We start from the raw sequence: 13,032 nt of genomic DNA on the forward strand, positions 1-13,032 counted from the left end.
TACAATTTGAAACATTATAATATTCAAGTTTTTTCAATAAAATTATATGATTAACCAGATCAAAAGCTTTCTTTAAATCTAAAAATATAACTCCGTTTATCTCTCCATTATCTATATTTGCCAACCATTCATCTACTAATTTAGTAAGTGCAGTAGTACACGAATGTTTAGGTCTGAAACCTGACTGTGTAGTATTAAGAAGGTCATTACTATTTAAAAATATATACAAACTATTAGCTATATGTCGTTCTATGATTTTTGAGAGACAAGGCAAAACTGCTATTGGTCTATAATTATCAGGATTACAGGCATCGCCACTTTTAAAAATTTGGAACTCTTGGTTTAATAGCTTCCTTGTGAGCAGTAACCCTCTATCAAGAAAATCATGATATGAAATGCAAGCACGGGAATATCGTATCAATTGGGAGATATATACCCCGTATGCAGGTACTGCTGGAATGTTGCTACTTAGAAATGGAAAGTTCACAATTGGAAAGCTGAAATCATCTCTTTTGTCGTAAAGTTTTGTTTTCAACCGACCCTCATTGTCAATTTCTAGATGTAAGTCAAGATATGAAGCCGACTTAACTGTATCTGTAGTATCCTTTATCTCCAATTCGATGGGATAGATGCGTTCCACATAGTCACCAAATTTTGAATTGTTTAGTGAAAGAACGTCATCTATATAGCGGAAAGTAGAGTTAAAGGATATTGCTAACTTCTTATCTTTCTTTCTAAGAAGTTCCTGCATGAAGTCAGCCTCATAATAATAAAGAAACAAGTCGGCAAGTAGAGGGGTACAGTTTGTTCCCATTGGGATGCCGACAGTCTGTTGAAAAACACGTCCTCCGATGACATATATATAAGATATAAGATGACAACTGCCATTTTCCTGACTTGGTACAGGACATTTGAAAAACAAAAATGAACCTTGTTTTGTGGCTAGCCAAACCTCGCGCTTTTATGGCAATAATAAATATTACTCTAAAAGGACAACATTACATGACAGTACGGGACTACCGTACAAATAAATGCAAGATCATTCAGGACAGACAAATACACAAATGAACAATACTAGTACAATAATACATGTTGGCATGCTTATAGTTATCAAAGGTACAAGGTTGATGATTTAATACGCTAGACTCGCGTTTCATCTACAGTACTTAAGACCCATAAGTGACGATCAGATCAAAATAGTCAGAAAGCCAAACAAGTATAAAGTTGAAGAGCATTGATGACCAAAAATTCCAATAAACAACACAAATTCAACCAATGACGTAACGTTGTTTTTTGTTTTGTTTTTTGGGTGTACGAACAATGAGATTACCCGTGATCTTTGAGATTTTTAAAAGGCGATTTAAAAGCAGGCATTAAAGTGAGAAGTTTAGCTAGCTATAAATCCAGATTTAATCTACAATTTTCTGCATAAGGAAATGCCTGTACATAGCAAGTTAGGAATATGACAGTTGTTTTCAATTCGTTTGGTGTGTCTGAGCTTTTGATTTTGCCATTTAATAATGGACTTTAAGTTTGGAATTTTCCTTGCAGTTCGGTATTTTCACTATCTTGGAATGGAATTTTTGGAAAGGACACATTTCTTTGATAGATATGAATGCATAATTTTTAAAAATATCAGTTGTCAACCTATTCTCCATACTGTTCCGCTCATATGCAGTAACTCATCCTTTAAAAAACAATCTGAAGCAAGTGAAGCATGGAAGTTATATCAAGATCAAGTGACGGCTGTCATAGAAAAGCAAATATAAACATCAGTTGTAATTATTATTTTACTTATACTTGAAGTACATTAATATACTCACAAATGCTAATGCGTATCATTAAATATATAAAAAAAAAGAAAATGTGGTATGATTTCCAATGAAACAGCTTTCCACAAGAGACCAAATGAAACAGAAATTTACAAATATAGGTCACTGTATGGCATTCAACAATGAGGAAAGCCCATCAAAAACATTCAAACGAGATAAATGAAGGCCTAATTTATGACCAAATAATGAACGAGTAACAAATATGAAACAACATGTATATAAGTAACAACAAACGACAACTACTGAATAACAGGCTCTCCTGGCTTGGGACTGGCACATACAGAATGTGGTGGGAAAGATTGAAGTCCCAAACCATCCCCATAACTTGAGACTGTGGTATAACGGTTCAACACAAGCCAAATTATGCAAAACAATAAACGAAAACTTGATAGTCCTAAGTATAAAGCTAAGCTTTATTACAACTGTCACATAAACTTAACATTAACCAAGATAACTAAACAAAGACCAATGAACCTTGAAAAAGAGGTCCAGGTCAGATGAACCATGCCAGGCAGACAGGTACAGCTAACAATGCTTCTATACAACATATATAGTTGACACATTACTTATAGTTTAAGAAAAATAGACCAAAACACAAAAACTTAACACTGTGCAATGAACCGTGAAAATGAGGTCACGGTTAAATAAAACCTGCTCGACTGACATAAAGATCATAAAATATTTCCATACACCAAATATAGTTGACCTATGGCATATAGCATTAGATAAAAAGACCAAAACTCAAAAACTTAACTTTGACCACTGAACCATGAACATGAGGTCAAGGTCACATGACATCTGCCCGCTAGACATGTACACTTAACAATCATTCCATACAACAAATATAGTAGACCTATTGCATATGGTATGAGAAAAACAGACCAAAACACAAAAATTTAACTATAACCACTGAACCATGAAAATGAGGTCAAGGTCAGATGACACCTGCCAGTTGGACATGTACACCTTACAGTCCTTACATACACCGAATATACTAGCCCTATTGCTTATAGTATCTGAGATATGGACTTGACCACCAAAACTTAACCTTGTTCACTGATCCATGAAAGGAGGTTGAGTTCAAGTGAAAAATGTCTGACAGACACGAGGACCTTGCAAGGTACGCACATATCAAATATAGTTATCCTATTACTTATAATAAGAGAGAATTCAACATTACAAAAAATTTGAACTTTTTTTTCAAGTGGTCACTGAACCATGAAAATGAGGTCAAGGACATTGGACATGTGACTGACGGAAACTTCGTAACATGAAGCATCTATATACAAAGTATGAAGCATTAAGGTCTTCCACCTTCTAAAATATAAAGCTTTTAAGAAGTGAGCTAACGCCGCCGCCGGATCACTATCCATATGTCGAGCTTTCTACAACAAAAGTTGCAGGCTCGACAAAAACCACATAGTAAACGTGGACGGGTACTTGTACATGTTGTACATCCAAACAACAAAAAGACACTAAAACAGCAGAAAGAAAAGTCACAGTAACATGGGTAACTGCATGACAGCTAGTTCGAAGCCAATAACTATTAAAAATATCATGCATCAAAGACTTAATAATCAATCAGTACATATTAAACATCCAATGGATTTAGTGGAAAGACGTCATAAACAGTCAGAGAAAAACATGACCTTCTGCAATGCCAAAATACAGGTATCGACATGTTGCAGATACAGGAAAGTGTATCTGTATATAAAAACAATATTTAGTTTGATTTTAATTTTGATAAACTGATAAAAAAAAATCAATAGTTATACCAATAAAAACAATGAAAGTATATTCAAAGATCTAATTAAAGTGTCGAATTGGTACCCGTTCAGAGCAAGTGTATTCAAAGGATCGATACGTATAACCCGGATAGTTTCTAAATTTTGGTAAACAAGATCTCTGTAAAAACGAACGATGTGCTATGCATCTGAAATAAGTTTTCTACAACCAAACTTCAAAACCAAATCATTATATCTATGGAAGAATTTAGTAAAGGTTTTAAGAAGTGTTTGGTAACGAAATCCCTGACTTAATAATTCACCAGTGATACATAAATTACGTTCATTGATATCCAAAACTTCACAACGGACACGGGCATAGCGAAAGAGTTGTGATAGATCACGCCTTTGGATGGTGCCATTGGAATATCACCATCCAAGAAAGGAAAAGAAATAATAGGGAACGAAAAATAGTCCCTTTTGTCGTAAATTTTAGTGTCAAATTTCCTTTGTAAAATTGAATAATCCAAATATAGACAGTTATTATCGATCATATTTTATCTATTTTAAGAAAGCTCCTTCGCGTAAATTTCTGCAGTATATTTAGAAAATTCTTGATTATCTAACGAAATATATCATCAAGACATTGGTTAGTGTTGTTATCAATTAAATGCAAGTAAAACGTTTCTTTACTGAGTTTGGTCATAAACTGTGATTTATAACAGTACAAGAACAAGTTTGCTATTAAAGTGGTGTAATTGGTGCCCATAGGAATACCTACAACCTGTTGATAAACTGTATTGCCGAAACGTACATAATTGGTATAAAAAAGAAAAATTAACAGCTTCAATCATCGCATCAGACCTCCAGTAAGTATATCTAGCATAGTTACCTTTCTCAAAAGATCTAAAGAAGAAAGCTATAAATGAGTTTCAAGCAAATATATTTGCATTCAGATTAACCAAACGACCATGTAATGGAATAGGAAAACTTTTGCTTGATAAGAGTGTGTGGAAGTATAGTGTAAAGTGTAGTGCAACAAAATGAAAATATTAAATAGCATTGTCGTATATCGTGTCAGACAAAGAGACATAATCTTGAACACAAGAGCATGAAAATGGGGTCAATACCATATGTCCGACAAACAAATAATCCAAATATCATCGAAGTATAATAATTACATTCATCGATGAAGAAACATTAACCCAAGGAAAGCAGCTCAAGAATGGATTCATATATCAGATATAACAAACACTCGCAACAAATTTATTGATCTCTTTCAGGTGTACAGAAATATTAATCCGACTTGAAGTTAATCAGAAAATGATACGTTCTTAAAACAGCTTGGCTTTAAAGTAACTGGACCACTAGATCATGTCTCTTTGCCATTCGATATGTCATACTTGTATTTATCTCAAATTTTACCTTTAGTGATAAGTTTGATATGTTTGATGATGAACACTATATATATATATACAACAACAAAAACACATTTTTTCCCTTATATTGATAATAGTTAATATCGGTTGTATCCACGTGGTTGTATCACACACTATGAAACTTTTTAAACTGTTGTATTGCACTTAATCACCAAAAATATTCACAGATGATTTTTCACAAAAGGATTCAGAAGAAATCTAAGCATTTGCATTTCAATGAATTATTTGAAGATCTACCATTATTATTATACATTATTTAATACAGGTACAACGTACAATTTCCATTCTATTTAAAAGTGACACAATTTTGCACATTGACTTTTAACCGTTGACTTGTCCCTCTTTGGCAATGTATTTTCAATACAGTATTGTATCTCCCTTTAGAAGAAAGATAATTATGATTATTTGCACTGTTATATTAATAAAATGCTTCGCTGAGCGCATCTTGATACGGCCGCAGAGGTCGAACCCTGAACAGTTGGGACAAATTTTGACAAAATATTCAAGCTTGATACTGTCTGAATTTGGATTGTGATCAAATTTTTGACATAAAATAGGTTTCTGACAGAAAATAAATGGTCAAAGATCTTACAAATTTGTTGTGCAATACTGTGCAATTGGAGAACAATTTCTTCTTGAAACTTTAAAAAAAATTTGAAACTTGAAATTTTTTGAAGAAAAAAAATATGAACCCCTTAAATAAATCCACCCGCCCCCAAACTTTTTGAATCCATCCTTGGAGCAATTACCCCCAAACTAAATCCCAGCTTCGCCTTTGTATTATGGAACCTAGTTGTACAATTTCAGAGAGATCCATACTCTTAAACACAAGTTATTGTCTGGACACTAGATAAATCCTTGTTTTGGGCCCGAATTCATGCATGTTTGGGGCAATTACCCCTAAACTCAATCCCAGCCTTCCATTTGTGATATGGAAACTTGTGATACAATGTCAGAGAGATCCATTTACATTCACGCAAGTTATTGTCTGGAAACTACAAAAATGCTTATTTTTGGCCTTTAATTCCTTAACTGTTGGCACCATAACCCCCAAAATGAAACCCAACCTTTTACTTGTTGTATTAAACATTGTGGTACAATTTCAGAGCAATCTAAATACTTATACACAAGTTATTAACCTGAAACTAAAAAAATGCTTGTTTCGGCCCCTTTTGGGCCCTAATTCCGAACAGTTGGCACCATCATCCCAAAAATCAATCCAAACCTTCCTTTGGTGGTATTGAAGGTTCCTAAAACAATTCAGAGAGATCCATTCAATTTAACTGAAGTTATTGTCCAGAAACCAAATATGTCTGCGTACGAAGACGACGACGACTTCATACCATTATTTAAAATGTTTTGCGGTTGTACAAAAATGTATATCAGGAATGTCTAAAAGAGACAACAACCTGACCAAAGTGTTTATATATCTCTTCATTTAGACATGCTTTCTTTGAGGGAGATAAAACACTCCTTCATTTAAAGAAATATCCCAAATTAATTTGACAGGTTTAACGAGTTTGTTTTTCTTCTTCATTACTCCACCAACCTCTCTCTCTTTAAACTAAGAATAACAAAATGTACATGGTCTGATAGTGGAATGTACAATAAAAGTCATTTCAGACAAAACACAGGTAAAAGTAAAACAGTAATAAATAAATTGCTTTGCAGAGTGCGGCTGGATACAACGACGAAGGTCCAAACCTGAACAGTTTGGCAAAAATGGACACAATATTCGTGCTTGATACAGGTCTAAAATTGGATTGTAAAAATATGACACATACCAAGTTTCTGACACAGAATATCTGTAGTCAAAGAAGTTAGAATTGGTTTTATGATTTGAATTTAGTCGATTTTTTGCTATTGTGCAATACACCATGCTGTTGCAAATTGACCCATACACCGTACCATAAAATATTGTCTGGAAACTAAGAAAATACTTCTTTTGGCCCCATTTTGGCCCCTAATTCCTAAATTATTAGGACCACAACCCAAACATCCCAACCTACCTTTTGTGGTTATAAACCTTGTGTTTTAATTTCATAGATTTCTATACACTTACAACATGTACAATAAAGTTATTGTCCGGAAACCAATTGTCTTTGGAAGACACACATAACGACGACAAGGTGATACCAATATACAACTGCAAATTTTGTTTCTGTTTTTGCGGTCGTATAAAGGAGCAGGAAGAATGTCTGCTCACATTGAAGATGACACTTTTAAATTTACATCAATATCACAAGTTTGTGATGACATTTAAGTGCATTATACATGATACCCAATCATATCTTACTGTATGCTAACATTCCCATGAAAATTTTAAAATTGTTTGTACGCACATCGAACGACAAATTTATGTTGTGTCGTGTGTACTATTGTGTTTCTGTTTGTCTTTTTCATTTTTAGCCATGGCGTTGTCAGTTTGTTTTAGATTTATGAGTTTGACTGTCCCTTTGGTATCTTTCGTCCCTCTTTTATGTGACGTATAAAAATTTTCTGACGTCAGACACTCAAATCAATAAATGTGTTTGTAGATAGTAGATGTTTTTGTGTTCTGTTAAATTGTTCCTTTTAAAATTGTTAAACGATGATGACTGATGTACCCATATTTTGACTATTATATTTATTGTGTCTGTTTATTTAACGCATCAATGTAAAAATATCGGAAATTGATGAGAATGTCATTAAAGTGAGAGGGTTAGCGCTATAGAACCAGGTTTAATCCACCATTTTCTACATTTGAAAATGCTTGTACCAAGTCAGGAATATGACAGTTTTTGTCCATTCGTTTTTGATGCGTTTTGTTATTTGATTTTGCCATGTGATTATGGACTTTCCCAATTGATCTTCCTCTAAGTTCAGTATTTTTGTGATTTTACTTTTTACTAACAAGTTTCATTATGTTTCAGACAGAAATCCATATCCCTTGAGAAATGCTGTTTAACGTATACTCCCTAAACCAAAAACAGAATTGTTCAAAAAAATCTTTTATGTATTCTGGACCATTCTCATGATTCTTGTAGAATAATTTGTCAATATCGTTAAGAAATATTACATCAATTACAAAATAACAGATCATTTATTGAAATCAACCTAGCTGTATAAATAATATTAAAAACTGATTATGTCATCATGTTTATTTTTTCATAACATTTTATCAGGTTGTTTTGAATGTTATTAGCATACTTGATTTTTGATACTAATGTTTGCAATGTATATGTTTGCATTTTCTTTGATTTCTCATGATGAGGGCCTCAGGGAAGATAAGTTATATAGCTAACTGTGTAACCCTCTTTATTCAGTTGTTGTTGTTATTAATAAGACCAATAGTACAAGGAGAAGAACTAATTCTTCCATTAACCAGTTTGTTCAAGTATATAAAATTAAAGACATAATTATGATAATGTTTTATATAAATAGCAATAAATACAATATTCAGATTATTTACAAATCAGTTTTCGGTCCCAATAATGGAATTGCTTTCATTTCACTTCTCATGCACAAAAATTCTCCACAAACAGTCATTAATGCTAGTCCAATAACATTTATAATCCACCATGATAAAGTTTGAGGAATGTGGCCACTGTAAACCCAACAACAACAAAAGTGCACAAAATGTACAGTAAAAGCAAAGTCTAAACACAGTTTTGTTCTCTTAACAATAAACCATAATCCAGCAGCACTGAAAAAGATCAAATAAATATTGTACATTTATAAAACATACATGATTAAAGGGAAACCACTACATGTTTTTTTTTTAAATTTAAACTTTTTATAAATTCTGGCAAGAGCATGCCAACTTATTATTTTCTATATGATATTTTTATGTTAAGCAAAAGGGGATAACTCTTATGAAAAAAGATTTTTTTTTTAAATTGGTCAAGACATTGCTACTGTAAACCTTTGATATAAATTTCATAAATAAATGGCACTATAAATTGTATACTTGCATGACTTGAGAGTGCTTACAATTAGTTTGTTAACCAAAAAAAAAAACACATTTCTAAGGGACATAACTTGTGTGAAAATAATTGTATATTTTTATACCTGCATGTACAAAATATAAAAATATAAGTTAAATTATAATGCCACCCATTTTTTGCAGTTTTTTTTGTCATCTGCTGAGATAGATCTTTATTTGTTTTCATCATCATGTATCAATTATCTGATCAGGGGAGAGAAATTACTCATCAAATATTAATAATGTATAGCTACAGTTGCAACTCACCTTGTTAAACTGTTGAGAAAAAAGCCTATTACATTAACCCTCCCCGTATCTTCAAACAGATCTAAATCCTGAAAGAAAAAATTTAGGTTTTTGTCCATTGTTATGAATATTTAATATACACTCTTTTAGAGAAAATTTAATAACAGTCAGGCACACCACCTCATCCCCATCCTTTAAAACATGTTATTCGTCAAAAAATATTAAAACAAGTGTTTCCGCTAATGTCCTGGGAAAAAATGGGATACATAGATATAGGAAGATGTGGTGTGAGTGCCAATGAGACAAATGCAACTCTCCATCCAAATAACAATTTAAAAAAAAGTAAACCATTATAGGTCAATGTACATGTACGTGTATGTTTATGATATAGGTAGGCAATATCATTTTATTTACATGATTTCACAAATGTTTTTTTAGCTGGTTACTAATAGAGAATCAGTATGATCAGGCTGACTTTCACCATGTTCACAGTGCTTGTTCCAATTGTTCCAAAATGGCACTAAAAGTCTCAGGGTAAGCACTAAAAATTAGGGTAGGTATACCTAGGGTTAGCGGAATCACCTGTTATTTTGATTAGCCAAAATAAAAGGATTATAAAGCACAGTCTACACAGCATACATATTTATAGTATAGGTTAACAATTAACCTGTTTTTTTAAAGCATGTAAGCGAATTCACTGAAATATCCAATTTTTTTTTTTGCCTTATATTTCATGTATTTTTTTTAAATTGTACATTCATGATCTTACAATGTATAATATGCATATGTTAATTTACAATATGTATATGTTAATGTACCAAAATAAGTGTGATTTATTTGATGTAAAGTGTTTTATAATGGTTTGTTAATTAAATTTGGAAATGCATCAGCACCATTTTTTTTATTACCCTGTTTGCATTCTGTACCATTCTGTGATGAAATGAATGCCACTATAACATGTATAACAAATTTTGAAGTGCCAGATTACAATTTCGATACATTGCCATCAATATCAAACTTAATTGAATGACATTTATTGATATTTTTAGATATCATTAGAATAACAATGAATAAAAGGCTAAAATGATGTCACATCTAAAATCATTAACAACAGGACTAACAACGGAAACATTACGGTATTTCTGTTATTTTCTAGTTTCTTTTTTAACATTAAAATGTCATAAAACAAAATATCTGACGTCACAATGGAAAAGTGATTGTTGTTTAACGTCAAAAGTCTCAAGGGGCCGGGTTAGCCGAGAATAGCGATAAGGTGTATGTATGTATGTACTGGTAAATGCCTCCGATATCCGAAGAACCCCTCGAAAGCTGCGAGAGTACAGTGGCATTCCATTGGTGTATGTTAACATGAAAATGAGTCAATGACATGTACGATGTGTTGCCAAACAGAACAGGATTCCTAAAACCACTATGGTATCACTTACTATCTGCGTAAAAATCTGGTCTAAGGAAGCGTCAAAACGACCAGCAATATCTAGTAGATAAATAAAGACTATGTATGTGGCATAAAACAGGCATTGAAGAGCAATTATCTGTGAAATGATCAGTTTTGGGTCCCAGATAAAACTTCTGAATTGTCCTGGCATCTTGTTCAACCCGTTTTGAATAAGTCTCAGCATCCCAACATGAGGAAATATATATTAGATCACATATGAATGTTTTATCTCTTTAAATCATTGGACTTTCTATCAAAATATAAATCAACAAATATACATCATTTTTCAGATATCTGGATCAGTATGGCGTTTGTTGATTTTAAGCTTCTATGCAACAGACAGAATGATCCTTTTAAGAATTTATAAAGATATCACTATAACAAACAAATTAACAAAACAAAAAGTAAGATAGAACGTACTTGAAATATAAAAATAACACTTCTTCGTATACCCTTGACGATAATGATTAACTGTTGTTGCGTTTGTAGACTCTGTTCAAATACCAAATATGAGCAAAAGTAATTTCAATTTAATGGAAAGTAATAGAAATTGAGAGCAAATGACTCCCTGATATCATGGTCAAAAACCAACTCTCTGATATCATGGTCAAAAACCAACTTGTAATTATATCAAAATCGACAAACAACAAGCTTAGAATATAAAAAAAACTCGGATTGATAGAAGAATATAAGTAACGTTATTGCTAAATTTTTTACTAAATTTTCCTTTGATCTTGCTGATTGATAAAATTCTTTCTCAGGGCCAAGGACGTATATATGTCCTTGTCAAGGCGGAGTCGAATGATGTGAAAATTATCACAAGAAACTAAGGACGCATGTGCCCGTTGTCATGAAATTAACAACGTCGTCATGGGTAAAATAGCGACAAACAGATTATCATTGGTCATCTCAACTCGCTTGTCGTACTGGCTCAAGCCAGAAATTCATTATCGATGATGAGATAATCAATGATATCCTATAACTATCGATTTTATCTACTTTATTTCAAATAATGGCGTCTAGAATATTATCAGTAAAAAACGCCAATGATGATCCTACTAAACCTCGCTTCTTGTACATGTTGTACTATGAAATACTTAGTATAAATATTATCTTAAAAAGCTAGATTTAATTTTAATATGTCTCCCTCATTTTTTGATTAATTATCAGCAGGTTCGAAAAGAATACAATACAGCGTATGGAATAAAGGCTTTGAACTAAGTGCTGTGAATTTTAAATGGTATTCATAAGATCGAAAACTTTGAACTAATAACTTCATTATGCATTTTTAAAAACAAATGTATCATTTTTTATTAAGAACACTTTGTAACTCTTACTATTAAATTGTTTGGAAAGGAATAATCGGAAAATAACGGACTTCTTATTTTAATTATTATTCATAGTTAAGAAAATGAATGTGCAGTGTCTCACTCATGAACCGTTGGTTGGATTTTGCCTTAGTTTATTGCTGTCACAGTTCATTATATAAATTGCATAAAACTTGGTAGATAAATATGTGACACTGTATTTTTAATGGTATATTAATTATTCAGGCTAAACAGGTGTACATATAAAGCTAATTCACAGTAAACTTGCCGAAAGTTATCAATTTTGAATAAATTTACAATTCAATGTCAAGTATATATATTTCATAATGAACTCTGAAAAAAATTTGTTATATTTATTATGTGATCATGAGAATTCTCTTTAGAGCTAAAGGCATACAATTAATTTAATTTGACTATATTGCAAATCTTGAGGCGTTTTATAGGCGTTTTATAAATATTGATCTTATCAAATATTTTTTTTATTATTATTATTATAAGCACTACAACTATATATATCATGTATAACTTTATTACCAAAGTCTATATAACATTATTAAAAGTTCTGAAAGATTTCAAATTGTCTAGATAGCAAACCATGATCGCACACACGGCACATCATCATCTAAGTAAAATTCGTCCCCCTTTTTTTATTTTTATTTTTTTTAATTTTTAATTTATTTTTTTTGTATTTCTGTTTTCTAATTATTCATTTATTTATTTATATTTTTTTTACCGTTGTACAAATCTTTAGACTGATATATATATATACTAAATACTAAAATTAAAAAAAATCTTTAGACTGATATAATTTTTTCCTTATCTGCATAGTATCGCCTATTCTAGACGATCCGGTACATAGTAAATTTGCTGGTTGGTCGTTTTTATAGACTTTTATATATATGAGAGCCCAGGTGGTCGTGTGGTCTAGCGGGACGGCTGCAGTGCAGGCGATTTGGTGTCACGATATCACAGTAGCATGGGTTCGAATCCCGGCGAGGGAAGAACCAAAAATTTGCGAAAGCAAATTTACAGATCTAACATTG

At 32.1% G+C, this 13,032-nt stretch overlaps 1 protein-coding gene across 1 annotated transcript; it reads right to left on the reverse strand.

Moving 5' to 3' along the window:
- Positions 1–8,393: 8,393 nt before the first annotated feature.
- Positions 8,394–10,968, reverse strand: LOC139525429 (protein SYS1 homolog). The gene is made up of 3 exons (XM_071320757.1): positions 10,651–10,968; positions 9,227–9,294; positions 8,394–8,680 (listed from the first exon to the last, which is right to left on the reverse strand). The coding sequence occupies exons 1-3, from the start codon at positions 10,843–10,845 to the stop codon at positions 8,443–8,445; spliced, it is 501 nt and encodes a 166-aa protein (XP_071176858.1). The 5' UTR covers positions 10,846–10,968; the 3' UTR covers positions 8,394–8,442.
- Positions 10,969–13,032: the final 2,064 nt, after the last annotated feature.

This window comes from Mytilus edulis, chromosome 5, assembly GCF_963676685.1.
Source record: "Mytilus edulis chromosome 5, xbMytEdul2.2, whole genome shotgun sequence".
In the NCBI taxonomy this organism is placed as follows: Eukaryota; Metazoa; Mollusca; class Bivalvia; order Mytilida; family Mytilidae; genus Mytilus; species Mytilus edulis.

Coding starts and splice junctions, on each gene's coding strand:
- LOC139525429 (XM_071320757.1), bottom strand. CDS start 10,845: ATGCTGAGACTTATTCAAAACGGGTTGAACAAGATGCCAGGACAATTC. Junction 9,295..10,650: donor ACCAGATTTTTACGCAGATA/GTAAGTGATACC, acceptor TTTTTCTTTCAG/GATTTAGATCTGTTTGAAGA. Junction 8,681..9,226: donor TTTCTCAACAGTTTAACAAG/GTGAGTTGCAAC, acceptor GATCTTTTTCAG/TGCTGCTGGATTATGGTTTA.